The 24,628-nt window shown below is 42.4% G+C and overlaps 3 protein-coding genes across 6 annotated transcripts; 2 read left to right on the plus strand and 1 right to left on the minus strand.

Moving 5' to 3' along the window:
* Positions 1-742: 742 nt before the first annotated feature.
* Positions 743-14,315, plus strand: LOC108596739 (kinesin-like protein KIF13B). Of its 4 annotated transcripts, XM_017982801.1 has the most exons (19): positions 743-1,810; positions 4,612-4,699; positions 4,770-4,933; positions 5,002-5,518; positions 5,580-6,156; positions 6,210-6,785; positions 6,842-7,156; positions 7,298-7,339; positions 7,508-9,173; positions 9,240-9,385; positions 9,748-9,777; positions 10,084-10,192; positions 10,249-10,344; positions 11,101-11,115; positions 11,887-11,949; positions 12,050-12,460; positions 12,514-13,005; positions 13,061-13,372; positions 13,427-14,315. In XM_017982801.1, the coding sequence occupies exons 1-19, from the start codon at positions 1,756-1,758 to the stop codon at positions 13,492-13,494; spliced, it is 5,742 nt and encodes a 1,913-aa protein (XP_017838290.1). In that variant the 5' UTR covers positions 743-1,755; the 3' UTR covers positions 13,495-14,315. The 4 variants fall into 4 exon arrangements, with proteins under 4 accessions (XP_017838290.1, XP_017838291.1, XP_017838292.1 ...); XM_017982802.1 differs by lacking the exon at positions 11,101-11,115; XM_017982803.2 differs by lacking the exons at positions 11,101-11,115; positions 11,887-11,949.
* Positions 14,316-16,626: 2,311 nt separating this feature from the next.
* LOC108597710 (polypeptide N-acetylgalactosaminyltransferase 1) lies at positions 16,627-20,513 on the minus strand. The gene is made up of 3 exons (XM_017984400.2): positions 19,210-20,513; positions 17,906-18,427; positions 16,627-17,844 (listed from the first exon to the last, which is right to left on the minus strand). The coding sequence occupies exons 1-3, from the start codon at positions 19,872-19,874 to the stop codon at positions 17,220-17,222; spliced, it is 1,812 nt and encodes a 603-aa protein (XP_017839889.1). The 5' UTR covers positions 19,875-20,513; the 3' UTR covers positions 16,627-17,219.
* Positions 20,514-20,869: 356 nt separating this feature from the next.
* On the plus strand, positions 20,870-24,592 carry LOC108596698 (TBC1 domain family member 25). Its single transcript, XM_017982721.1, has 3 exons — positions 20,870-21,021; positions 21,105-22,409; positions 22,466-24,592. Exons 1-3 carry the CDS (start codon positions 20,977-20,979, stop codon positions 24,329-24,331), a joined length of 3,216 nt encoding a protein of 1,071 aa, XP_017838210.1. The 5' UTR covers positions 20,870-20,976; the 3' UTR covers positions 24,332-24,592.
* Positions 24,593-24,628: the final 36 nt, after the last annotated feature.

Raw genomic sequence — 24,628 nt, forward strand, 5'->3', positions numbered from 1 at the left:
TTAATTCGATGTTCACTTGGCTGCGCTCCAAGCACGTCTGAGGTTTACCGAGAAACTACGGCGCCCTGCGTCTCGTCTTTGCCATTTATAAACTCTGCAGCACGTGAGCAGGTACCAGCAGCACTATCGCAGCATCGCCAGCAGCAGCAGCAGCAGCTGCGGCAGCAACAACAATCATAACACTTCATCAAAACAAAGGGTGATAGCAAGCAAAACATGTTAAACTCGGCTTTTTTTCGTAACTATAACCATTTTGTTGTCATTTCATCTTGGTCACAATCACCGGCAGTTCCTGTAGTTGTTGTAGCTTGTGTTGGCGTATGCTTGATGGCGTTGCAAGGTGAGCCTGCAGTTCTTGTTTATCATTGAAAACGGCGTTCATTGCACCGTTGATAACAGCCATGCGGCAATTTCCGCATGCGGGGCCTGTAAGTGGCAGGCGGTGGCCTAAAAATATTCCTTTAATCTTGTTAAACATACACTTGTAGTCAATTGTTAACGCTATAACTGTCCGCAATTAACATATTTTTGCAAATATTGCCATTGACATTTTTAAATTCATAATCGTCGTTACCTTGAACTTCAAAATTAGCGCCGCTTAGCAGTAAAACACTTGGTCACACCGCAGCACCAGGGCTGAAAGTTATCGATTTGAGCCAGATTGAGCTATCAAATTATTAAAGCCTATCGCTCTGCCACCTCATTAGCAATCGCAAAGTGAGCAACCCAACACTATGTGAAACGAAAATGCTCGTAATTGAAAATAAACAAAAACTAAAACAAATCAAGTGAAATTAATGTGAAAACGTCACACAAAATGTGCAATTGCTATTTAAGATAAATTTAAACGAAAACCTCAACTGCGCAGCATAGAATTCCAGCCTTTTAGAAAAGAGCCATAAAAATCGATTCTCCAACGAAGTCGCAGTCAGCAGAGCGACACTTTAACGCGCGGGCGTCGTCGGAGCGGAGTGCAAACATTATATTTTTTTGCCTACCTACTTGCCAAAAGTCCAGCCAAGACTAGTACATGTGTGTGTGTGTGAGTGCGTGTGTAATTGTTTGTCTGTTTATAAATCAGACAGGACATAGTCATAAAACGTAATTAGGCAAACGCGCGTAATAATTCGAAGTAAATATTTGCCAGCGATTCGAATAAATAAAGAAAATTCCAACACAATAGAGTGCAACAATAACAAAACGTGTACGCCTGTGTGTGTGCGTGTATGTGTATGCGCAAGTATGTGTAGTAGCACAAATAATAAAAGTCAAGAATGAAATGGAAATACACCCTCACTTCTATGCCGCCCCACATGACGTACTGCTACAACAAAAAACAACAACAATATTAAAAGTAACAACAACTGCTAGGCGTGTGCGTGGCGCTAATTGAACCGCTCACACAATTTGGAGCAGCGATACCCTGCGAGAAGCTCAAGCTCGCGCGACTGTGAGTCACCTGCCCCCGAATAAAACTATTGCGTGCCACTGCCACACATAGCAGTCTCGGCGGGCCGCACAAAAAACATAATATCAAGTCAACAAGCAGCAACAACAAAGCGAGTGAAAGAAATATATAATAAAATACAAATAAACCGTCCCCGAAAACCATATCCTTTGACGACGGCGGGTTGCATGAATCAGACGTGTGCTCATCAATACCACCCACATTGCCACTGCCGCACGCCACTAGCACGCACGTTGCTCTATTGAATTCAGAAAGTGAGAACCGAGAGAAGAGAGAGCTCCAACACGATGTCAAGTGATAAGATCAAAGTTGCTGTGAGGGTGCGACCCTTTAATCGCCGCGGTAAGCTTACATTATCTAAAATGCAAATGCAGTCTTAGACGTGCTGTCTCTATCTCACTAATTTATGCATAAATCAGCAGAAACTGTTTTATTTTCGGGATAAGCAGGCACAAATGCAAATGTGCTATTTTTTTTTTTTTGTTATTTCTGCATGCTTTGCTTTGCATGCAAATGTGCCGTTCGTTTTCCTTTTACACAAAGGTCGCTTCGTTTTACAATTGCAGCGTTAGCAGCTTTTAGCCTTGTGGACTAACTGCTTGCTTGCTTGACTGACTAACTGACTGACTGTTGGCCGCCTGACAGTAACAAACGATTTTCATTTTATTTCCAGCTTAGGGCTTGCATAAGGTGAAATCGCCAATGTTTGGTTGCAAGTGCACAACAAATAGAAAGAGTAAAGCAGAGAGAGGGAGAAACATGCTGTTGCCATTTCCAATGTCAACACTGATCATTCATTCGACTTTATCCATGAGTCACATACACAACAGAGTGGGGGCATTAGGAGCGCAACGGAAATACACACATACATGTATATGTGTGCGTGTGTGTGAGGGTTGGGGCTGCTCTACGCGCTATCCAGTCGAGTCAATTATGTATGTGAATGCTCTGCCCCTCATCCAAAGCAGCCGCAAGTGCTTTGCTCGTTGGCATTTAGTTTATTCGCACATGTTTGCTTTTGTGCTTGCAATTTTCATTAGCTTTGTTTTTTGTTCGTTTGGCTGCTGCTCTGTTCGCTTGATTCATGAATGTCATGAATGTATGCGCGTTGATAAGCAACTGAGCCGTCAAATCCTTATCACAACACTGATAAGCGCGCAACTTGTACTATTCAACTTGTTATACATAGAAGTTCCCACGTAATACACACACATCAACAACAACAGTTAGTTAGTCAACGTTGCTAGTAATGTATTTTATTTTTTGACATCTTACGCATCGCTCCGTATTTGGGGCAGCTTTGATTGCGACCTCTTCAAGTCACACAACAAATAACCTAAAGCAGCAAAGCGTAAAATGAAAACTATAGACACAGGCCACAGCTATAGTAATAATAATAATAATAATAATATACAAACAGCCGCTCGAAATGAAGTCAGCGTTTGAAAGCTAAATTATAAAAAAAAAAAGCTTAACCTGTTTTTCCCCAAATGAGCGTCTAGCTGTTGCTATATGACTTGTATCTGTAGCTGAAACTTTAGCTGTCTGCGTTTGTTGCTGTTTGTTTGTATGTTAATTTCAACATTGGTCAAACGCGTAAGCAGACTTTAAGGTTATGGCGTTGGCTATAAACCAAATCAGACTCGCTGCGCTTCAATTCCAACTCGAAACTCAACTCAACACAGCTGACCAACTAAGCAGAACTCACTCACAAACGAGCGCCGAGACTCATCAAATTATTTATTAGTATGAAGATACACAGATACACATAATGCATTTGTGTGTGTGTGTAGCTTGCAGACAAGTCAACATTTTTTGGTTGCCTTGTTGTTTAGCATGTCCTTTGCGGTCTTGCGGGTTATTTCTCTTCTTCTTTGGCCCTTTTTAGCCATGTGTTCGTATGCCCGTGTCCATGTCCATGACATGTCGGCTTTATATACACTTAGTTGCTTTTTTGCAATACAAGCCGCAGCGGAAGTGAAGCGAACAAAGCCAGGACCAAAACACGAGCGCAAAGTATGCCATATATAAAAACGTTCATATATAATTATGTATGTGTGTGTGTGTGTGTACAGCCAGCCCTAACTAACTGCGCTGAGCTTAAAATGGCTTAATTAGCACGTAAAAAGTTGAAAAAAAAAAAAGGTCAACGCATGCACAGTGGGTCAAACTGCAGGCAGAACTTTTATTGATTAGCCAGCTTAATGGCTTTGCAACCAGGAAGGGTTTCCACATTTAGCATAAATATTTAATTTTGAATATTTCTAGATTATAACAAGCTGCTTATGCTTTAATTCAAACAAATCGTAAAATTATTTATTGCCATAAATATGCATAATCAAGTCATAGTCAAGCTAAATTTAATATATGATATTTATGTTTACTTTCTTTGCCTTTCTTTGTTATAATTCTGCAGTTCAATATTGTGTCTTATCTTTTACAAACGTGTGACTTTGTCACTAAAAAAAAACCAAACAGCAAATACATTTCTTGAAATTCCAATAAATCCATAGCAAATATACCCAAAATGTGCTCTTCACTTTGAAGGCCACTTATGCGAGTTTCACTGTAACTTCCTTTTGTTATATTTGCTGCTCCTTTGTGCGCTGCTGCTGGCAGGACATTGGCCCGCAGGCCAACATTATTTCAACAATTTGCAGTAATGCACGTAGCAAACGATTTTTGTTTTTGTTCTGCTTCACTTTTTTGTCTACTGCTATGTTATTTATTTGTTGCTTATTTTTATGGCTGAGATAGATGCGTTTTTAGCTGTAAGCGGTAATAGTATGGACGTAATATTTATTACGCTGCACGTACATATATTTTGGGGCAAGAGTATTACAGCTATTTTCGAAAGGTTCGCGTTTTTATTTATGTGCATTAAGATTGCGTTGGGCATAGCATTGGACTTGCCATGTACATTCATTTATCGCCTTGATTATATACATATATAGAAGTATATTTTTTTCACACTTGTGTATTAAAGACGGCGCATATATCGAGCGTGTTATATACACAATTTAATATTTAGTATATAAATTTGCATGGCCGTTGCTATTTTGAACTTGTTATCATGCTAGCGCTGAGCAAAAAGAAAAGTGATATAAGCGTTACATTAATTTTATAATATTTGATAATTGCAGAAATTGAATTGGGTACAAAATGCATTGTCGAAATGGACAAACAACAAACCATATTACAAAATCCGCCAACGCTGGAGAAAATGGAAAGGTAAGTGGCTAACTTTCTATAGCAACAATTGAAACTTCTACTTTTACTGCTTCCATTGTCTCTTGCATAGAAAACAACCAAAGACATTTGCATTCGATCACTGCTTCTACTCGTTGAACGCTGAAGATGTCAGCTTTGCATCACAGGAGACAGTCTTCGACTGCGTGGGACGTGATATATTGGATAATGCCTTTCAGGGCTATAATGCTTGCATATTCGCCTACGGCCAGACAGGTAAGCACACACACACACTGAATTAAATTCGTTGACTCATCAGCAATTTTATTTAATTTTCATGACAGGCTCTGGCAAATCATACACCATGATGGGCTCACAGGAAAGCAAAGGCATTATACCGCGTCTATGCGACGAGCTCTTCTCAGCCATAGCCAACAAATCGACAGCGGAGCTAATGTACAAGGTGGAGGTGTCCTATATGGAAATCTACAATGAGAAAGTGCATGATCTGCTCGATCCCAAGCCCAACAAGCAGTCGCTTAAGGTGCGCGAGCATAATGTGCTCGGGCCCTATGTGGATGGACTTTCCCAGCTGGCTGTAGCCAGCTACAAAGACATTGATAACCTCATGACCGAGGGCAACAAGTCGCGCACAGTGGCGGCCACCAATATGAATGCAGAGTCATCGCGTTCCCATGCTGTCTTCTCTGTGGTGTTAACGCAAATCTTAACTGATGAGGCTAGTGGCGTTAGTGGTGAGAAAGTCTCACGCATGTCGCTGGTGGATTTGGCGGGCTCGGAGCGTGCTGTCAAGACTGGCGCTGTGGGCGATCGTCTCAAGGAAGGCTCCAACATTAACAAGTAAGCTGCCATTGTTTATTTTTAGTTATATGTACTAAAAGGGAACTTTGTACGCTTGTAGATCTTTAACCACGCTGGGCTTGGTTATTTCCAAGCTGGCAGATCAGTCCATTGGCAAAAAGGGCACCAATGACAAGTTTGTGCCCTATCGCGACTCTGTGTTGACTTGGCTGCTAAAGGACAATCTGGGCGGCAATTCCAAGACAGTAATGGTGGCCACCATATCACCCTCGGCGGATAACTATGAGGAAACGTTATCCACGCTGCGCTATGCGGATCGCGCCAAGCGCATTGTCAATCATGCTGTGGTCAATGAAGATCCCAATGCGCGCATTATACGCGAGCTGCGTCACGAAGTGGAAACGCTACGCAGCATGCTGAAGCATGCCACAGGCTCGCCCGTGGGCGATGTGCAGGATAAGCTTGCGGAGAGTGAGAATCTGATGAAGCAAATATCGCAAACCTGGGAGGAGAAGCTGGTGAAGACCGAGCGCATACAGAACGAACGCCAGCAGGCGCTGGAGCAAATGGGCATAAGCGTGCAAGCGAGCGGCATTATGGTGGAGAAGAATAAATACTATTTGGTCAATTTGAATGCAGATCCGTCGCTGAATGAGCTGCTTGTCTACTACCTAAAGGTAGGAACGTTAAACAAGTAAAAAGGCTTTAATAATGTTTTATTGCTAAACAGGAACGCACGCTGATTGGCGGTCGCACCATAAGCGGACAGCAGCCTGATATACAACTGTCTGGACTGGGCATACAGCCGGAGCATTGCGTCATTACAATTGAAGACAGCGGACTGTTTATGGATCCTGTGCAGGGTGCGCGCTGCTTTGTCAATGGCTCGGCGGTGATGGAGAAGACACCGCTGCAAAATGGAGATCGCATACTTTGGGGCAATCATCATTTTTTCCGCGTCAATTCACCGCGTGTGGGCAACAGCGCCAATCTGTGCGCTTCGGAGCCACAAACGCCAGCGCAGCTTATAGATTATAACTTTGCGCGCGATGAGATTATGCAAAATGAGCTAAGCAATGATCCCATACAAACGGCCATAGCGCGCTTGGAGCGACAGCATGAGGAGGACAAGCAGGTGGCGCTGGAGAAGCAGCGACAAGAGTACGAGCGACAGTTCCAGCAGCTGCGCAATATACTCTCACCCAGCACGCCATATGCACCGTACGCACCCTACGATCCGCTGCGCATGGGCAAGGTTACGCCCAATACGCCTACATCGCAAATGCGCGTGGAAAAGTGGGCGCAGGTAAGTTGATCACAAGCTGCTGTCGACTGTTTAACTAAAGCTGCAACTTTTTGTAGGAGCGCGATGAAATGTTTCGTCGCTCTTTGGGGCAACTTAAGACAGACATAATGCGCGCCAATTCGCTAGTGCAGGAGGCAAACTTTCTAGCCGAGGAAATGGAAAAGAAAACCAAATTTTCGGTAACGCTGCAAATACCGCCGGCAAATCTAAGTCCCAATCGCAGACGTGGCGCCTTTGTAAGCGAGCCAGCTATATTGGTTAAGCGCACCAATTCAGGCAGTCAGATCTGGAGCATGGAGAAGCTGGAGAATAAATTAATAGACATGCGTGAAATGTATCAGGAGCATAAGGAGCGTATACTTCATGGATTGGTGCGTATAGCTGTGAATAATATCAAAGCAGTTCTGTTTGCCCCAATGCATTGTCTTTTGTACTAACCATAATCTTTATATGTATAATTCACACACACACACACACATACATGCACACACATACATGCATACAATTAACAGCCCCTTGTAGAGACATACGCGGCTGAAGAATTTGATGACAAGGTAATTGAATAAGCCCAAACAGCTGCTTCCGCTCATAACTCAATTTAATTACATTAAAACTTAACCTAATCTAAGTATATGTTTAAATTCCCTTGTTTTTATGGCTGGTTGCAATTTAATTATTATGCTTATTGTTATATCAAACTAATTATTGTTGTTTTTGTTTAGGATGAGGAGAGTGGCAAGCCACAGGATCCGTTCTACGAATCACAGGAGAATCACAATCTCATAGGCGTAGCCAATATCTATTTGGAGGTGCTGTTCCATGATGTTAAGCTGGACTATCATACGCCCATCATTAGTCAGCAGGGCGAGGTAGCTGGACGTCTGCAGGTGGAAATTCAGCGTGTGGCTGGACAAATGCCACAGGATCGCATGTGTGAGTCGGTGTCGGAAACCTCCTCTGCCGATTCGCGCGATGAGTATGAGGACCCTGTGGATCCCATGGCCAATCAGATTACCTGCCGCGTTACCATCAAATGCGCCACTGGCTTGCCGCTTTCGCTGTCCAACTTTGTCTTTTGCCAATACACCTTTTGGGGTCACCAGGAGATGGTGGTGCCTGTCATCAATGCGGAGACTACAGCGCATGATCAGAACATGACCTTCAAGTTTGAGCATACCAAGGACTTTACAGTTAATATCAATGAGGAGTTCTTGGAGCACTGCATCGAGGGCGCGCTCTCCATTGAAGTGTGGGGACATCGCAGCGCTGGCTTTTCCAAGTCCAAGGGCTGGGAGGTGGAGCAACAGCAGGCCAAGGCGCGTTCGCTTGTGGATCGCTGGGCGGAGCTGTCACGTAAAATTGAGCTGTGGGTGGAAATACACGAGCTGAACGACAATGGCGAATACTCGCCCGTGGAGGTAACCAATCGCAACGAGGTGCTCACTGGCGGCATCTATCAGCTGCGTCAGGGTCAACAGCGTCGCGTCAATGTGAGGGTTAAGCCTGTGCAGAATTCAGGCACATTGCCCATTATATGTCAGTCGATTGTCAATGTGGCCATTGGCAGCGTCACTGTGCGCTCGCGTCTGCAGCGTCCACTGGACTCCTACCAGGAGGAAGATCTCACTGTGCTGCGCGAGAAATGGAGCGAGGCGCTGGGTCGCCGTCGCCAGTACTTGGATCAGCAAATACAAACGCTTATCAAAAAGGAGGAGAAGAACGAGCAGGAGCGTGAGCGCGAGCTGAGCCTGGTGCATCAGTGGGTGTCCCTGACGGAGGAGCGCAATGCAGTGCTGGTGCCTGCACCCGGCTCGGGCATACCAGGCGCGCCTGCTTCCTGGGATCCACCCGCCGGCATGGAACCACATGTGCCCGTGCTGTTTCTCAATCTAAACGGCGATGATCTCTCGGCGCAAAATACCAACGATGAGCTCTCTATATCTGGCATCAATTCCATACTCTCCAAGGAGCATGGTCACAAGTTCTACACGCTGCAAATACTGCAGCATCTGGACAAGGATGTTTGCTGCGTGGCCAGCTGGGATTCGTCCATGCACGACAGCACGGCGCTGAATCGCGTCACCGAAGCCAATGAGCGCATTTATTTAATATTGCGCACCACTGTGCGCTTGTCGCATCCAGCGCCCATGGATCTGGTGCTGCGCAAGCGTCTGAGCATCAACATAAAGAAAGGACAAACGCTGACAGATCGCTTGAAGAAGTTTCGGTTGGTGCGTGGCGAGCATGCCATATGGCAAAGCGGCGTGACCTACGAGGTGGTGTCCAACATTCCCAAGGCATCGGAGGAGCTGGAGGATCGCGAATCGCTAGCACAGCTCGCAGCCAGTGGCGATGATTGCTCCGCCTGCGATGGCGAGACGTACATAGGTGAGCACAAACACAAATTTAAATAGATAATAGAGATATTAATAAATTTTTTGTTTGTGCTTGCAGAGAAATACACACGTGGCGTTTCAGCTGTGGAGAGTATTTTGATATTGGATCGACTGCGTCAGAATGTGGCAGTCAAGGAGCTGGAGACGGCGCATGGCCAGCCGCTGTCCATGCGTAAGACAGTTAGTGTGCCGAACTTTTCACAGGTAAGTGCAACGGCGACGCTGCCAGTTAAATTCGCGCTTCGTACTCTCAGCTTAAACTTGTGCTTAACATCATAACCCCCACCACATCACCACCACCACCAACACCCACTCCAACACCCCCACTACAAAATTCAAACCTTGTACAAAAACTCTTATATTTGACTAAAAACGCAATTCTTTCTCTTTTTCACATGCTCTATATGCGCTTTCACCAAAAAATAACTAACAAAACTAAAAAAATAATTCACAATGCACACACTAAACTAAACAAAAATAATTGTTCGCTGCAAAAACGAAAAAAAAAAACTGCAATTTGTTTATTGGCCTTAAATTTTACGTGTTTTTGTGTTCTGCGCACACAGGCGGTTAAAGACACCACCAACAACGGGAGTGTAAGTAAACTGTGTGCTTTGTCCAAAAAAAAGAAATATATATAGCTATAGCAGTAAAATTGAAAACACTCTAAACTGCTTACTAGTTGCTCTTACTATGTTTCTCTCTCTCTGTGTTTTGTGTTTGTTTATTGTACTTTCCCAACTTTTAACTCTATGCGCAAATTTTTGGCAATTTTCAGTTTTTTTTTTGGGTTTTCTAATTATCATTTACATTTTTTTACTCTTTTTTTGTTTTTAATTATTTATCATTAATGTTGCTATAACATTTGTGACACAAAGAAACTCATGAATAAACTTATGCAGATCATGCGCTTTGATGCTTCGATGGAGTCGCTGCTAAATGTGGGACGCTCCGAATCCTTTGCAGATCTAAACAATACCAACAATGCGCTGGGCAACAAATTTACACCAGGTGCGTTTCACTGCATATTTTATTTTATACATTTATAAATATATTTCAACTTGCAGCACTTGGTGGCGCGCCAGGCGGCGTCATACGCAGTCGCCACAGCTTTGGCGGCAAGGGCAGCAGCGACGATTCGCCCGGCAAAGCCTTTGGCATTGGTATGTATTTTAAACTTAAGCTGTCACCTTGGACGCTCAACTACATTTTATTATTTAATTACAACTCACCAAATATATTTAGTTTTTGAGCAACTTGAAAAATGTATACAACAATTAAAGCAAAAGTTTTTTATATTACATAACATACAGTTACAGCCTATATACTCCAAAACTTTTATAACTAGTTACAAATATTTATGCTTAAAAGAATTTACAAACAAATTAGTTGCTGACATGTCTTAGCGCAAAAAGGGATTTATCTTTAACAAAATATATAAAATTAAAAGCATTTAGCGCTTACTTACTTTCTATTATTGTAGCTAAAAATTTATAAATTTAGTATTTCAATCAATTCAACTAGTCAGAAGATAAATCCTTGCATCAACCTGTGTGTCCTTTACACACACGCCACACACACGCTTTAACTTTTGCGCCTACGCAAGCAATTGCAACAAATTCCGCTTTGACTTTGTTACTAAAGTTTAATATTTTCTGCTTTGCTTTAATGCAACAAAATACACCGAATCTTACGCGCCTGCGTCTCAATTTCCAAAATGCACATCACACACACAAACACTCACACACATACATGAGTAAGCCCACATCAGCTTATCATATAAATTGACATGATCTTACACTAAGCATAGCGTACATCATAGTTTAAGTTTACACACACACATGTCATATTTATTGTTAATATATAAACGAAAAATTATTAATTACAAATTCATATTTGTTAAATGTACAAAAACACAGGCTCCATACTGTCAGGTAAAGACTGGCCCATAACTATGTGATTTGATTGAAAATTCATTAATTGTTAGTTTTTGGCGTTTAAGTTTAACTGTTGTTAACACTCCATGCAAGCAAAATTCATAACTGAGCTGTAAATGGCTTAAGGACATTTAATAATTCAAAGCTTAAGCTCTTTACAGCTCTGCAGTCATCTCTCTCTCTCTATGTATAACTCCAATGTAATTTATTCATTTAGAACAATAGTGGGTTGGGAACGATTTGTACTTTAGCAAAGTAGTTTGTTTTAGTTAATGATAGTTGTCATAACATAAATGTCATACAAACTAAACAAAACTGTTGCAGTCATACGCGCACTACTTCATATTTATATATATTCTATATAGAGTGTTTGTGTTGTCATTCAGCGCATTTGTATGCCCATTGTTCATGCCCATTGTACTACACACACAAGCCACCTAAACAAATTTGATGCACCATTCACAGCTGTGGCACGCCGCAACAACCAACACACACAGCACGAGCAGCAGCAGCAAGTTGCATTGCATTTTAGTTAATCAATTGTTGCCCTAGATTTTTATGCTCTTTGTTAATAATTCAATTCTATGTATGTTTGTTTGTTTGCTTGTGCTATCAGTGAACTAGTTGCTGTTAGCCTAGAGATATATATATTTATAGTTTTATTGTAAAGCTCTCATCCAGTTATGTTTTCTAGCTGTCATTGTAAACTAATCATGAATACATACAAACATTGTCTTTCCCCCACACACATACAAACGTGGAATGCAGCGCGTCCAACATTTTTGAATCTCAATTTGAACTTGAACACATTGAGAATTGCGCCAACAAAACGTATGTGGTTTGTCTTAAAACTTAAAACAGGATCTTCTACTTTATATATAAGCATCAAATGCAAGACGTTGTACTAATTTGTTTGTTTGACTTTCTGCAGCTTCGCCAGCCACAAGCAAACTGCTGGGCATGCGCATGACTACGCTGCACGAGGAGCCGCTGGGCGTGCATCGTGCGCTGGATGAGGAGCCAGAGGATAGCTACAGTGACTCGGAGTACGCTGCAGAGTATGAGCAGGAGCGGCAGCAAAATCGCAGCTTGGCCAGTCGCTCGCGCTTAACTGCATCCAAAACAATGGACTCGTTTATGGATGTTAGCAGTCATTCGAATCAAAGCTACTTGAGCTACACATCCAGCGCCAATGCAAATATGAAGCACTTGACGGGCTTGGCCACGCTCAGCATGAGCTCGTCCACCAGCAGCGGCTATGGCTCGCAGGCAGTGAGCTGCAATAATCTAAGCAATGAGGATATTACATCCATGCGCTCCATGAGCATTGACGAGACGCCAGGTAAGCTACTGAACTTAACACTAAATGCATAAATTAACTTTATTTTGCCTTAGATTTCGAACGTACAAACTCCAACTCGCCGCCAAATCGTCAAGCGCGTGTAAATCCATTTTTGAAGGACATGCCAAAAGCTAAAACGCACGACATTGTTGAGTCGAAGCAGCTGCAACAGACGCTAACACATCCACTGGCGCAGTCAGAGTCCAAGCAACAAGCACAAAGCGACAATGAGGAGGACGATGAGCAGTGCAGCAATAACAACAATGAGCAGCAGTCACAGCCTGTTGCCTATGAGCCAGAGCCTGAGCACTTAACTGTGGACAATCAGAATGGCAACAAGGAGCTGATTATGGAAGGCGATGGCATTGTAAGCGAGCAGCTGCCTGCGGGCAAAGTAATGCGGCGCAAAAAGTCGAGCGATAGCAGCAATAACAATATTAATACACGCAACAATCAGCGCGCTTCATTGGCCAAAATGGAAGGACTGTCGTCGAGTTATTTAGATGCCAATGCTAGCATTATGTCCAGCAGCACCGAAGTGGAGGGTGAGCTTAACTGCAAGACTCACTTAGTTACAATTTAAACTGCTTTTCGTTATAGATGAAGGCAAGGACTTGGATCTAACGCTGCCTGAATGGATAGTTGTGGGCGAGTCTGTGCTTATACGTCCGTATAACACCAGCGGCGTTGTTAGCTTTGTAGGCACTACACACTTTCAGCCTGGCGCTTGGATTGGCGTTGAGCTGGACACGCCCACGGGCAAGAACGACGGCACCGTGCAGGGCATACAATATTTCCAATGCAAGCCCAAACATGGAATCTTTGTGCGCGCCGACAAGTTGATGGTGGATAAGCGTGGCAAAGCCATGCGCGCCTTCAAGGCTGCCGAGAAACAAAATAGCATAAATAAAGGTATTACTTGTTTTAGTTATATATAAACAATTGTTAATGCTTACCCATTTGCAGAGATGAGCAGCTCGATGACGCGCTCGAAGAGTCGTGGCGAAGCGCTGAATGTCTCGGCGCGCAAATGATTGTATCCGAAATGTTCGCATCAGCTGCAGCGTTGGCCTAATTGCAGGCAATCGCAAGCAGTTGGCGCAGTGGCAAGTGCAGCTGCTAGCACAAGCTGCCACAGATTGCGTGCAACCAGCGGCGCTGCGGCTGCTGGAGCAGCAGTCAACAACAGCAGTAACAGTCATGGCAAAAAGTGTTTTGCCAATCGACGCTCGACGGCCTTTTGAAAAGAGCAGCGCGTCGTCACGAACGTCCAGCCAACGAACAATGCGCAGCATAATATCCAATTCATTACGCTAGCTTCAACTTTAACTCACACAGACAGGCACACACATACACACACACACTTTTAATGCAATGCTTCTAAAGAAAAACGTAGTTCTAAGGCGGTGTCTACAGCATAATTAACGAAAGAACTAGCAATTAATCACATAGCTCTCCCCCCACTATGCTCTAAATCGATTTAATAGCAAAGCGCAGCGTTCGCGTAGTTGCATGCAACATGTGCAATACCACGAACACTTTGACTTTGTCACACACCTGTAGCTTGTACTAGTAGAAAGTGTAATTGTCTTAAGCGTAAACTGTATTTAGTAATATTTTTCTTATTGATAATTTACTGCGGCTTGAGTTTGAGTTTCTTAGTTAAATTGATGTTCGACTGCTTTTTGATAAAGCACATTTCACGCGTATATATATATATTTTTTATGTATCAATCAAGTCTAGTTTAGTTCAATTGTTTTTTGCTTTTGATATGTACGCAAAACTGTATACACACTATTTACAACAAATTGTGACTTGGTTAAAACGAATGAGCTTATTTTTTAATTGTTATAAACGACTTATATCAAATATATTATTATATAATCAGTTGTATATATATAAAGTAAGGTTTGCAATATATAATTTTTTGACTTGAATTTTCAGCTCAGTTTCTGTTTTGAATGCATTTATTTGTGAACAGAAAGCCAATTTTATTTTATAGTTTATAAACGAAACATATACTATATAAATTGTATTATTTTCATGTGATTTATTTATAATTTTTCTGCAAATAAAAATATCATGTTTTGCTATAATTTCTCTCGTTTATTTTACAAGTGCAATATTAAATTTAGTATGTATGTCTATGTATATCAATATATCATTTGAGTTGTATTTATCAATGTTAAAGGTTGTGCGATTTGTTTGTGAACACATTAACCGAAACACACTCGATTTGAGAAAAGGCTACGTCGCTGAAGAAAAAAGTGAAGCAATAATTGCGATTATTTTATGTTTAAGACTTAAACGACTTATAATACAAGCGAGTACTAAAATTATATACACAGCTGCAAGTAGGCTGAAGTAACGTTTATACGTAAACGTATATCCATCCATCCAAAACAACCAAAAAACATCCAAAGACACTCCAAACTGAGTCTGAGATAAATTGCAATTTACAAAACAATAAAAAGCAAAATACATATACGTATACTATATGTAAAAAGAAAAACAAAAAATTCAAAAACACAGTTTTGCGTTCCAAAATCCCAGCTGGATATTAAACTTCAGTGTTTTTTGCAATAAATTACAAAATTAAAATTATATAGGTATATATTGTATATTTTCGAACTGTGTTTTCTACTTGCATCAAAAACTACCAGAATATACTTGAAGATACGTCCAAATATTTGAAAACAATTCAAAACAAAAAACAAAAACGCAAGCATTATATAAAAGAATAACTAAACTAAAATATATACAAATACATATTAATTATATACATAACAACAAATATTTATTTACTAACTACACATATGAATTAAACTAATAATTGAAATAAGCTTCGGCCAGCCGATGCTCTTATGCTACTTGAGCAGTTTTCATTCAAAAACGAAAATATATATTTAAACATATGTCATCTGTCGAGCTCAAAGAGTGTAAACAAACTACAGCTAAACTATTCAATTATTTATAATATTTGGTGTGTGTGCAATTAGTAGACGCCGCTTACGTTTCGTTTATAGAAAAACAAAATTGTGAAGTACTTAACTTACTGAAAATTAATGCATTTAATAAGCGTAATTTACGTAGAGCTTCAGTTTATGAATAAAATTTAAAAAGTGTCCCAAGCTAAAATTTACACATATGTAAAATAGAATGAGATTAGCAAAGCACCGAGTATGCTTGCTTAGAAATTTGCACAGCAGTTAAAAAGTAAATAATATATTATATATATATAGCTATAGGTTGGAGCTGTAGGCAACACAAGTGTTGAATTCAATTGGTAAATGCAATTGCAAAATGAAATAAATAAATGGTACCTTAACAAAAACAAATGGCTAAAGCAGCAGCAGCTTTTTAAATAAATTAGCTGCTAACACACACACACACAAACAATTGTAGATAATATATAATTTGCCAATCAAACACACACACACACACTAACAAACAAATACATATACCAAGTGGTAATTATTATATACAAACTTATATAGTATTGGTATCGTTAGATGTTAGCTTAACATATTGGCTTGGCATAGTTTGGAGCGCCTAAAGTAAAATATTTAAAGCATATTTAAAAAACATACAAATTTATGCACTTTTAGAGCTTTCAGCACGGTCAACAAAATAATGTTATTTAAACTATCAATTGTAGCTACAACAACAATAACACACATACACACACTAACACAACAGTTACTAAACAAAAGATTACAACACAAAATGCTTTTAACACACACACACACTTACAAATAATAAATAATTGCCAGCTATGAATTTTTTGAATTGTAAAGCCAATTGTTGTTAAGTTCAACTACACTTGCTATAAACAAAAAGAATAAAACACAAAATATGTATTTCTGTAATTTATACTTATAAACTTATTTGAAATTCAGAATTTTTAAGTAATTTAACGTCAGCAAAACGCGTATTTAAACATAAAACAATATACTTATGTACTTACATCTATAAATATACAAACGTGCAATGAATTAAATGTTTGTTTTAATGTCTTTTATCTAAGCTGTTGCCACAGCTGTCTAGCTGGTCCGACGACTTCACTTGACTTGGCTTGGCTTTGGCTTTTTATCTTACCTTGAACCAAGACCTTATGGAATTGTATAACAGCGCGCGTTTATCAAAAAAATTATGACGTCTAAATTTGTTGTTGACAACATTTATTTTGGAAAACAAAATGGCAAAGTGTGTTAGTAGATAAATGCTTTAGACATATACATATATATAATATTAGTTATCATATTTTATTTCTGTAGTTGGGCTGCATTGGAATGCAAGAAGTTATTGCAGTTTAGTGTTTATATAACAAATTTACGATCACATTGCATTAATAGTTTACAATTCAAGCATTTACATTTATATCATGCATATATAATATATAAATTATAGCTATACAACTTTAACTAGTTTACATTTTATTGTTGTTGTTGCATTTTGTAAAATTAGCCGTCACAACAATTTACGCACACAGTTTAGTTTATTTAATTTATTTTGACTTTTGATTTTTATTCACTTTCATATTCACTAACTATACTATGTATATATATCTTATATAAAATATATATAGAATTCTTTACTCTTCACTCTTTTTGTATTTACAATTCTTGTTGCGCTAATTCGAGTCTGTAGTGGGAGCTGGCGTCTAAACGCTGCTCGCTTTAGTCAATTACTCTCAGTTTACAATTGGCTTGGTCCACTGGTCCACTTGTCCACTTGTGTGCACGCTCTGGCAGCAGCTTAATTCTTGCTGAAAGTCCAGCGCTGCGATTCACTGGTTGGATCACAATCCGCCACCTGCGCATCATCCATGCTCTTTAGTCCATCGAAATCCAAGCACATGCCCGTATTGCCGTGCATCAGCTGATTATTCTCATATTTCCATTGCTCATTGTAGTCATCGTTGTCCAGGCAGGGCACCATGACTACGCGATATGGTGGGGAGTCGCTGTTCTGCACTGTGGCACAGCTCAGTTCATTGCGCAGCACTTGGCTGTTGGTCAAGGAGAAGAGCTGCGACTTTTGCATCGTTTTGCCGCAAGGATACATGCCCAGATTGAAGGGCTTCTCATTGTTCTGCAGCAAATCATCCAGGCAGAGATTGCTATGCATTGCCTTGACCTTGCCCCAGGCGCGCACGTGCTTATTGGGCACAAACTTCTCCGGATAGATATGCTTCAAATACCAATCGAAGCTCTTGCAGCGCAGCTTCTTGCGCAGCATTATTCGATGCGTGACATCGCCAATATCTGGATGGAACTTCAGATCAGGTCGATTGAGGAAGAACACATTGATGTACTCATCCATCCAGACTAGAGCCATGCGTGCGGTATTAATGCCGTGAGTATCACGATCATTGGGGAATCTGCAATGCAAACAAATATGAATAAATTTTGAAATTTAATTTTATTGCAAGTTCTACTCACTTGTATGGATGGAAATCACGGAAAATGTGTCCCACTCTGGAGCAGGGTATTGTTTCTATAGTGCCGCCACATTGCCAGATTCTAAAGGACATTTCCAGATTCTCGCCTCCCCAGCCATCCATTTGTTCATCATAGCTGCCCACCTCCCAGAAGTATCTTCTGTCCATGGCAAACAAACCGCCTGCCATGGTGGGACTATATGCTGGGCATATTTCACGTGGTTGGTTGCATTCTCTGCTCTGACGCTGCTTCTCGCGGTCTGGCATATTCACCCAATCAAAGTGCCCATTCCACTGGAAGCCACCCACTTGGAATGACTTGTAGCCATTGGTGCTGTACTGAAAGTCGCTGGCATCGATGACATCTATAATGGGCACCAGCACGCTGGTGCGCGAATCCTTGATGCGCTGCAGCAGTGGCTCACACCAGCCCACATTTGCCTCACAATGCGCGTCCAGAAAGATGAGCACATCGCCGGTGGCAATACGTGCGCCGGCCAAACGTGCGCGTATCAAACCCAATCTATAAAAAAAAAAAATCGAGAGAAATTTATAACTTTCCTTCAGCGAAATGGTTTTCTCAAGTTTTACAAAAGTGAGAGAACATGAAAAACGAAAATAAATTATTGGGTCAGCGCACAGCGAAGATATGAAGATACTACAAAATAAAAGTCAAAAAGACATAAGTTGATGAACAGGTTTTTTACAATTCCAAGCGCTACCCTCTGAGGGAATTGGGCACGTCGGGTATGTTACAGCAATGCGAGCGATAATCGATTGATTGTGCTTTACCATACAAAAATCCCCAAGCTATTGATACAAAGATTATAAAGCAAATTTTTAAAGCTCTGTATGTTTATTTTTTCTAGAGATAGTAAACTGAAAGCTTGAATTATGCAGCTACTAACTGATTAGCTAATTGCTTAATTTTTTCTCTTACTCGCTGCTTATTTAAATGAATTTATAAATGAGCTTGACTTGCTTATCTATTTTCGTTTGAACACATCTATGATACATTGAACTCTAACTGTGTAAACCACTTTAGGGTATTTTTATAGCCTTGTCTTCTTTTGTGCACTGTTCATATTTTGACTTTTAAATTTATTTTTTCGAACGTTTCGTCTACTTTATGCTGCCTCGAAGACGTTCCAACTCTTTAGCGCTCGTAAACGAGTTATTCAAATGAAGGCAAGGCAAGCCACAAGAGCTTTTGTGTTAATTTTACAAGAGCCAAGCGATTAGCATGAATGGCACCTATACCTACATATAACCTAACCCAGGTGTGTCTTCGCACTGACCACTCACCGATTCTTCAGGCGCAGTATGGTCACCTTGCCGCCGGGCAGGCGTGTGCGCACATAGTGATCCAGTTTGCCGCCCAGTTCGGCATTATCGCTGCCATCGTCCACCAGAATGATCTCCTTGAGCGCCTTGGGGTGGCAAGTGTTCAATGTGCTGTGCACAGTGCGCACCAGCACGGAATAGGGTTCGTTGAAGAAAATGATGACTACGCTGGCACTGGGCAGTGTGGCGGGATCATCGTAGGTTTCCTTGGTGCACAGCGGATTGCGATGATCGCCCACGGTGCGATTGTAGCTCAGCTGCTCGCTCAGCTCCTCGTTGAGCGCAATCTTCTTGTAGATCTTATCGCCACGTGCCTTGGCGGCGCCTTTTAGTTTCACTGAAACACCCTCATCGCCAAGTCCCGGCACCTGTTTATCCAAATCCAATTGTATGCTTACTTCATACGGGGAATGCGTGGCGGGTGCTTGGATTTCGTTTTCTGTATCTTTGGGATACCTTTCGCGCGCATGTTTCCGCACTGACTTGAAGGCGGCGGCCGCAGGTCTTAGGCCAGGCAGATTTATATCCTCGCCATCCGATTGCACTTTCAGGTAAAGCACAAAGCACAGCGCCACGAGTACAAAAACAATTATTTTGCCATAGAAGGAACGAAACCGAGGCAGCATTTTGTTTACGTGTGGGTGGGTGTGGGTTTGGTTATGTGTGTGTTAATGTGCGCGTGGGCTTTTGTTGAGGTAGCACTGTGTCTATGAGACGCTTACTTGCTCTCTCTCTCTTCACTTTCAATTACGTTTACAATTACAACGTTCCTGCGCGAACGTAGCCCCTTTCAACTGCTGCTTCACTGGCTGTAGCTTCATTTGTCACACTGCCGCTGGCTAAATATCAACACCAATACACGTCTCTTAAACTCAACATATGTATGCAGGTATTCGTAGTATATGCCCACAGCTTTAATATACAAATTTCCAGTTTATTTTTAATTCTTTTGTAGCGATGTTGACGCAGACGACAGCGGCCCGTGCACCGAGCGCGTTGTGATGTGGCTTAAACTAGACTAAACTTTAATTCTAGCGTCTCTGCCTCGCTTGTCACTATCGCCATCCACTTCTCGTCGCCCCATCGCTCTCCGGCGTGAGCTTAACTGTTGCTTTTTCTTCTACTAACAAATAACAACACCAGCTTATTCTCACAGACTCTCGCACATAGGCAGCGCTCTCACGCATACGTATGCAGTGCAGCGGCAACTTTTAACACAATTATATGGTGGGTTTTTTAATAATTAGCACTTGTTACTTGAGTATTGCATATTTGTATATTTTTTTTTATTTTCGCATTGAAATTCTATTCTAGAAATCTATCACAGCTGCTAAGCAATCGCATAACTATCGATATGCGTAAGACTGGCGCACAAATTCAAATACATATTATCTAACAAGCAAAGTTGCTTTCTTCACAAAACAGTAACTAACTAATCACTAACTTAACTTTGCATTTTTAATAATTGTAAGCGACCAACAAAGTGTTAAAAAGCGTAAGTTTCATGCACAAATACCCAATTCAATTCTACTCACATTTTCCAATTGGAAAGAGGCGAAATAATTAAACGCGCTGGTTACACTTAAGTTGACATCGTGGCGGTCGGACGATATTCGCGTTACCTATTATCGCAATGCTTGCAATTTTAGCCAACAATAAGAAATAGTGCATTTTTAGACAAATAAATAATGGAATTAAGTTAGTAATTAAATACAGTTAATATACAAGATGGCGGGCATGTACACTAGAGAAGCGGTGCGCGTTAAAGTCAAGGTATGTAAAGTGTAGCTGTGTAGCAATTTTAAAACGAGACAACAAAGAACTTTCAAAATTTGCCCATTGTCATTGCTCAACAGAAATGTGAGGCAACGAGGCCACCCGAATGGCGCAAGTTTTCCGTCGATCCGCAAATAACAACATTGGAAGTGCTTTACTCGCTGCTTGCCAAGGCTTTCGACATCAAGTCAGACTTTTCAATTAAGTACAAAGCCTTCGATCCAGCTGGCAACGAAATCTACTTGGCTGTGTTGTCTGACTGGGATTTGGACGCTGCATTCCTGCGGATACACAATATATCCATACAGACGTCAACGGAGCCATGTCTAATGTTGCAAATTGATGTCAAGCCTTTCACTGTGGTGCGTGAGTGTGAAACAGATGCAAGCTCCACCAGCAAAGCCAACAGCGTGGGCAGTGGCGCCACGCTCTCGGCAAGCGTTTCGCCTTTGCAGTCACTGGGCATGTCACAGAAATATGTGCAACATATGCAGACCAAGCTGCCGGGCTTGATTATGAATCAAATGGAAAAGACATTCTCCATAGTGCAGAAAGCCTTCAATTTGAGCGATGAGCACATGGCAAACTTGCCGCCACGTCCGCCCATGTGCGACAGCGAATTTCGTCTCTTCTTGGACGCCTTGGGGCAAATACAACGCAACGACGAGCTGCGCAAGGTCATCTTCTTGGGCGGCATCGAACCGAGCTTAAGGCGTGTTGTGTGGAAACATTTGCTAAATGTCTATCCCAGCGGCACAAATGGCGTACCCATGGATGGACATCAGCGCATGGAGTTTATGCGTCGTAAATCGGAGCAGTACTACAAGCTACGTGACACCTGGAAAGCGGCAGTGCAACGTGGCAGCGTGGCCGGCGAACTAGCCTATGTGACCAGCATGGTTAAGAAGGATGTGCTGCGCACGGATCGACTGCATCAGTTCTACGCAGGCAGCGATGACAATCAGAATATAGCCTCGCTTTTTAATATTCTTACCACTTATGCGCTAAATCATCCGGTGGTTAGCTATTGCCAAGGCATGTCCGACATTGCGTCGCCGCTGCTGGTGACCATGAACGATGAGGCGCAGGCCTATATATGCTTCTGCGCCATAATGTCGCGTGTGCGTGGCAACTTTATGCTGGATGGCATTGCCATGACGCAGAAGTTTGCTCACTTAACCGAAGCTTTAAGCTTTTATGATCCAGAGTTTTGGGAATATCTTAAGTCTCAGCAAGCGGATGATTTGTTGTTTTGCTATCGCTGGCTGCTGCTGGAGCTTAAGCGTGAATTTCCCTTTGAGGATGCACTGCGCATGCTGGAGGTGCAATGGAGCTCGCTGTGCTATGACAATAATAATGCCAAGGAGTTGGCGCTATACGAAAAGGTTTTTACTTTTCATTGTGAATTAACTGCAACATTTACTAATTATATATATTATAGGAATTTGTGCCCATTACGGAGAGCTCTGCGCCCAATAGCGCCAGCACCTTTTCCACTTCATACAGCGCCACGCCCACAAGCCCTTCTTATTTGCTAACCAAGCCACGTGAGAATCCTTATACCAAAGTCTGCGCCTTGCGTCGTCAAAGCTCTTCAGCATCGCTTAGCTCGCTGAGCTCCTCGCTGGGCGCCGCAAGCTCGCACGCGCTGGACAACTCAAAGCGCTTGAATCATAGTCTGGACGACAACATGTCCAAGCATACAGCGCAGCGTCGTCAGCGACGCGCCGCCAAGGCAGATCAAAGTCTGGACGAGTCAAAAATGCTGGCGCTCATCGAAAGCGGCGCTGCTGTGGAAAATACAAAGTCTGTGCAACAGCTAAGCGCTAGCGAGGATACCGATGATGATGTGTTCGATTGTAAGCAGCAAAGTTCTACGTCGCCGCCGCAATTCTTGGAGAGTAATCCTTTCAAGGAGGATGCTGCAGATGAGCAGCCGCACAATAACAACAGCGCCATGCCAGCGCGTGTCTTTCTGGGCAGCTCATCTTCTTCCAATTTCGAGGAGGAAAGCAAACCCAAGCCACAGCATATACTCAATGTAAGCAATATGTTGGCCAAGCAGTTGGTTAACAATGCCAGCGCTGTAAGCGAGAGCGTTAAACGCGTAAGCAGCAGCAGCGGCGGTCACTTTAAGGATCTTAAGGAGAAAATTGCAGCTACCAGTCGCATGGGCTTGTCCTTTGACGCTGACGAAGATAAAACGCCACCCAAGTTGGTAAAGAATTTTAATGAATTTCTGAACTTTGCCGCAATGAACAAGAATCGCATCTCGGATCGTTTGACGCAGCAGCTGCAGCTTAATGAGAAGCCAGCGCAGCAGCCGAGCAAGCCTGCATTGCAGCTAACCAAGAGCGGGCCAGTGGGCAGCTCGCTGGATGAGTCCGACTCCTCTTCCATACCAGAGACCAGCTGGAGTGCCTCAACGGCCGCCACGGCCATACAACAAACGCAGCAGTCGAGCAACTATAGTTTGCAAACGGACACGCAGGAGCAAGAGGGCAGCACGCCCGAAGCCCAACAGGATGAAGAGTATTATCCGATGACAACAGCCATAACGCGTGAACTGCGTTTGGAGGCAGAGAATCTGGATAGACAAGTGTTTGGTTTGCCTTTTACGGAAAAGCAGCAGCCTGCCATTAAGTTGGATGACATTGAGTACGAGCAGCTGGACAAGGATTCGCTTGATATGGTCGAAGACCTAAAAGAGAATGAGATTATAACCTGCCCCGCTGTAAGCGAGCTGCACATGAGACGCAGACAGCGCATGGCTGCGGCTAAGAGCAACAGCGTGCAGCCACCAGACACGCAGCTACTGAATCCATTTATAGACGAGCGCTTGGAGAGCAGCGGCGGCGGCGCCGGCGGCATGCGCAACAGCAGCAGCCTGCCTGAGGTTATAATGCCAATCTCAACAGAGCCCAATCGCGTTGAAGCCGTTGAAGTGGGCACCAATGCGGATGATGAGAGCGCCTACAATGCCTATCCACGCTCGCCACAACGTTGCGCTGCCAATGGACTGAACAGCAGCGCCGCCGCCTTGCCACCGCCCAGCGAATTCGGCGGCGGCAATGCCTTTCTCATGTTTCTGTGCTTAACGCTGCTGCTGCAGCATCGCAATACAATCATCAAGGCTGCCATGGATTACAATGAGATTGCCATGCATTTTGATAAAATGGTGCGCAAGCATGACGTGACCCGCGTGCTCAACCAGGCGCGTCGCATGTACTTTGAGTATCTGCAGGCGCAGCGCCAGCAGCCGCAGCCAAGCACCAGCACCAGCGCAGCTGAGACGCCACAAATCTAGCAACCTACGTAATTGTCAACTTGTTGAATTAATTGTATTGTATAGAGTCCCATAGTTAGGAACTGAGGAGTTGCTCAAAATGTCTTGCATAAAGTTTAAGCTAAGCATTTTGTCGGCGCAACCAAAGCTTTTAATCATTTGATTTTAGTATGTGACTAGTCTGAACATGTCCTGCATTCCACACAAAAACTCATTTATTGTATGTTTTTTATTATATCAACTTGTGCTTACAAAACTTTTAAAAATTCTCAGCTACAAAGCAGTGACTGTAATTTAAATTTAAAAACGAATTATAAA

This window comes from Drosophila busckii, chromosome 2R, assembly GCF_011750605.1.
Source record: "Drosophila busckii strain San Diego stock center, stock number 13000-0081.31 chromosome 2R, ASM1175060v1, whole genome shotgun sequence".
NCBI lineage: Eukaryota > Metazoa > Arthropoda > Insecta > Diptera > Drosophilidae > Drosophila > Drosophila busckii.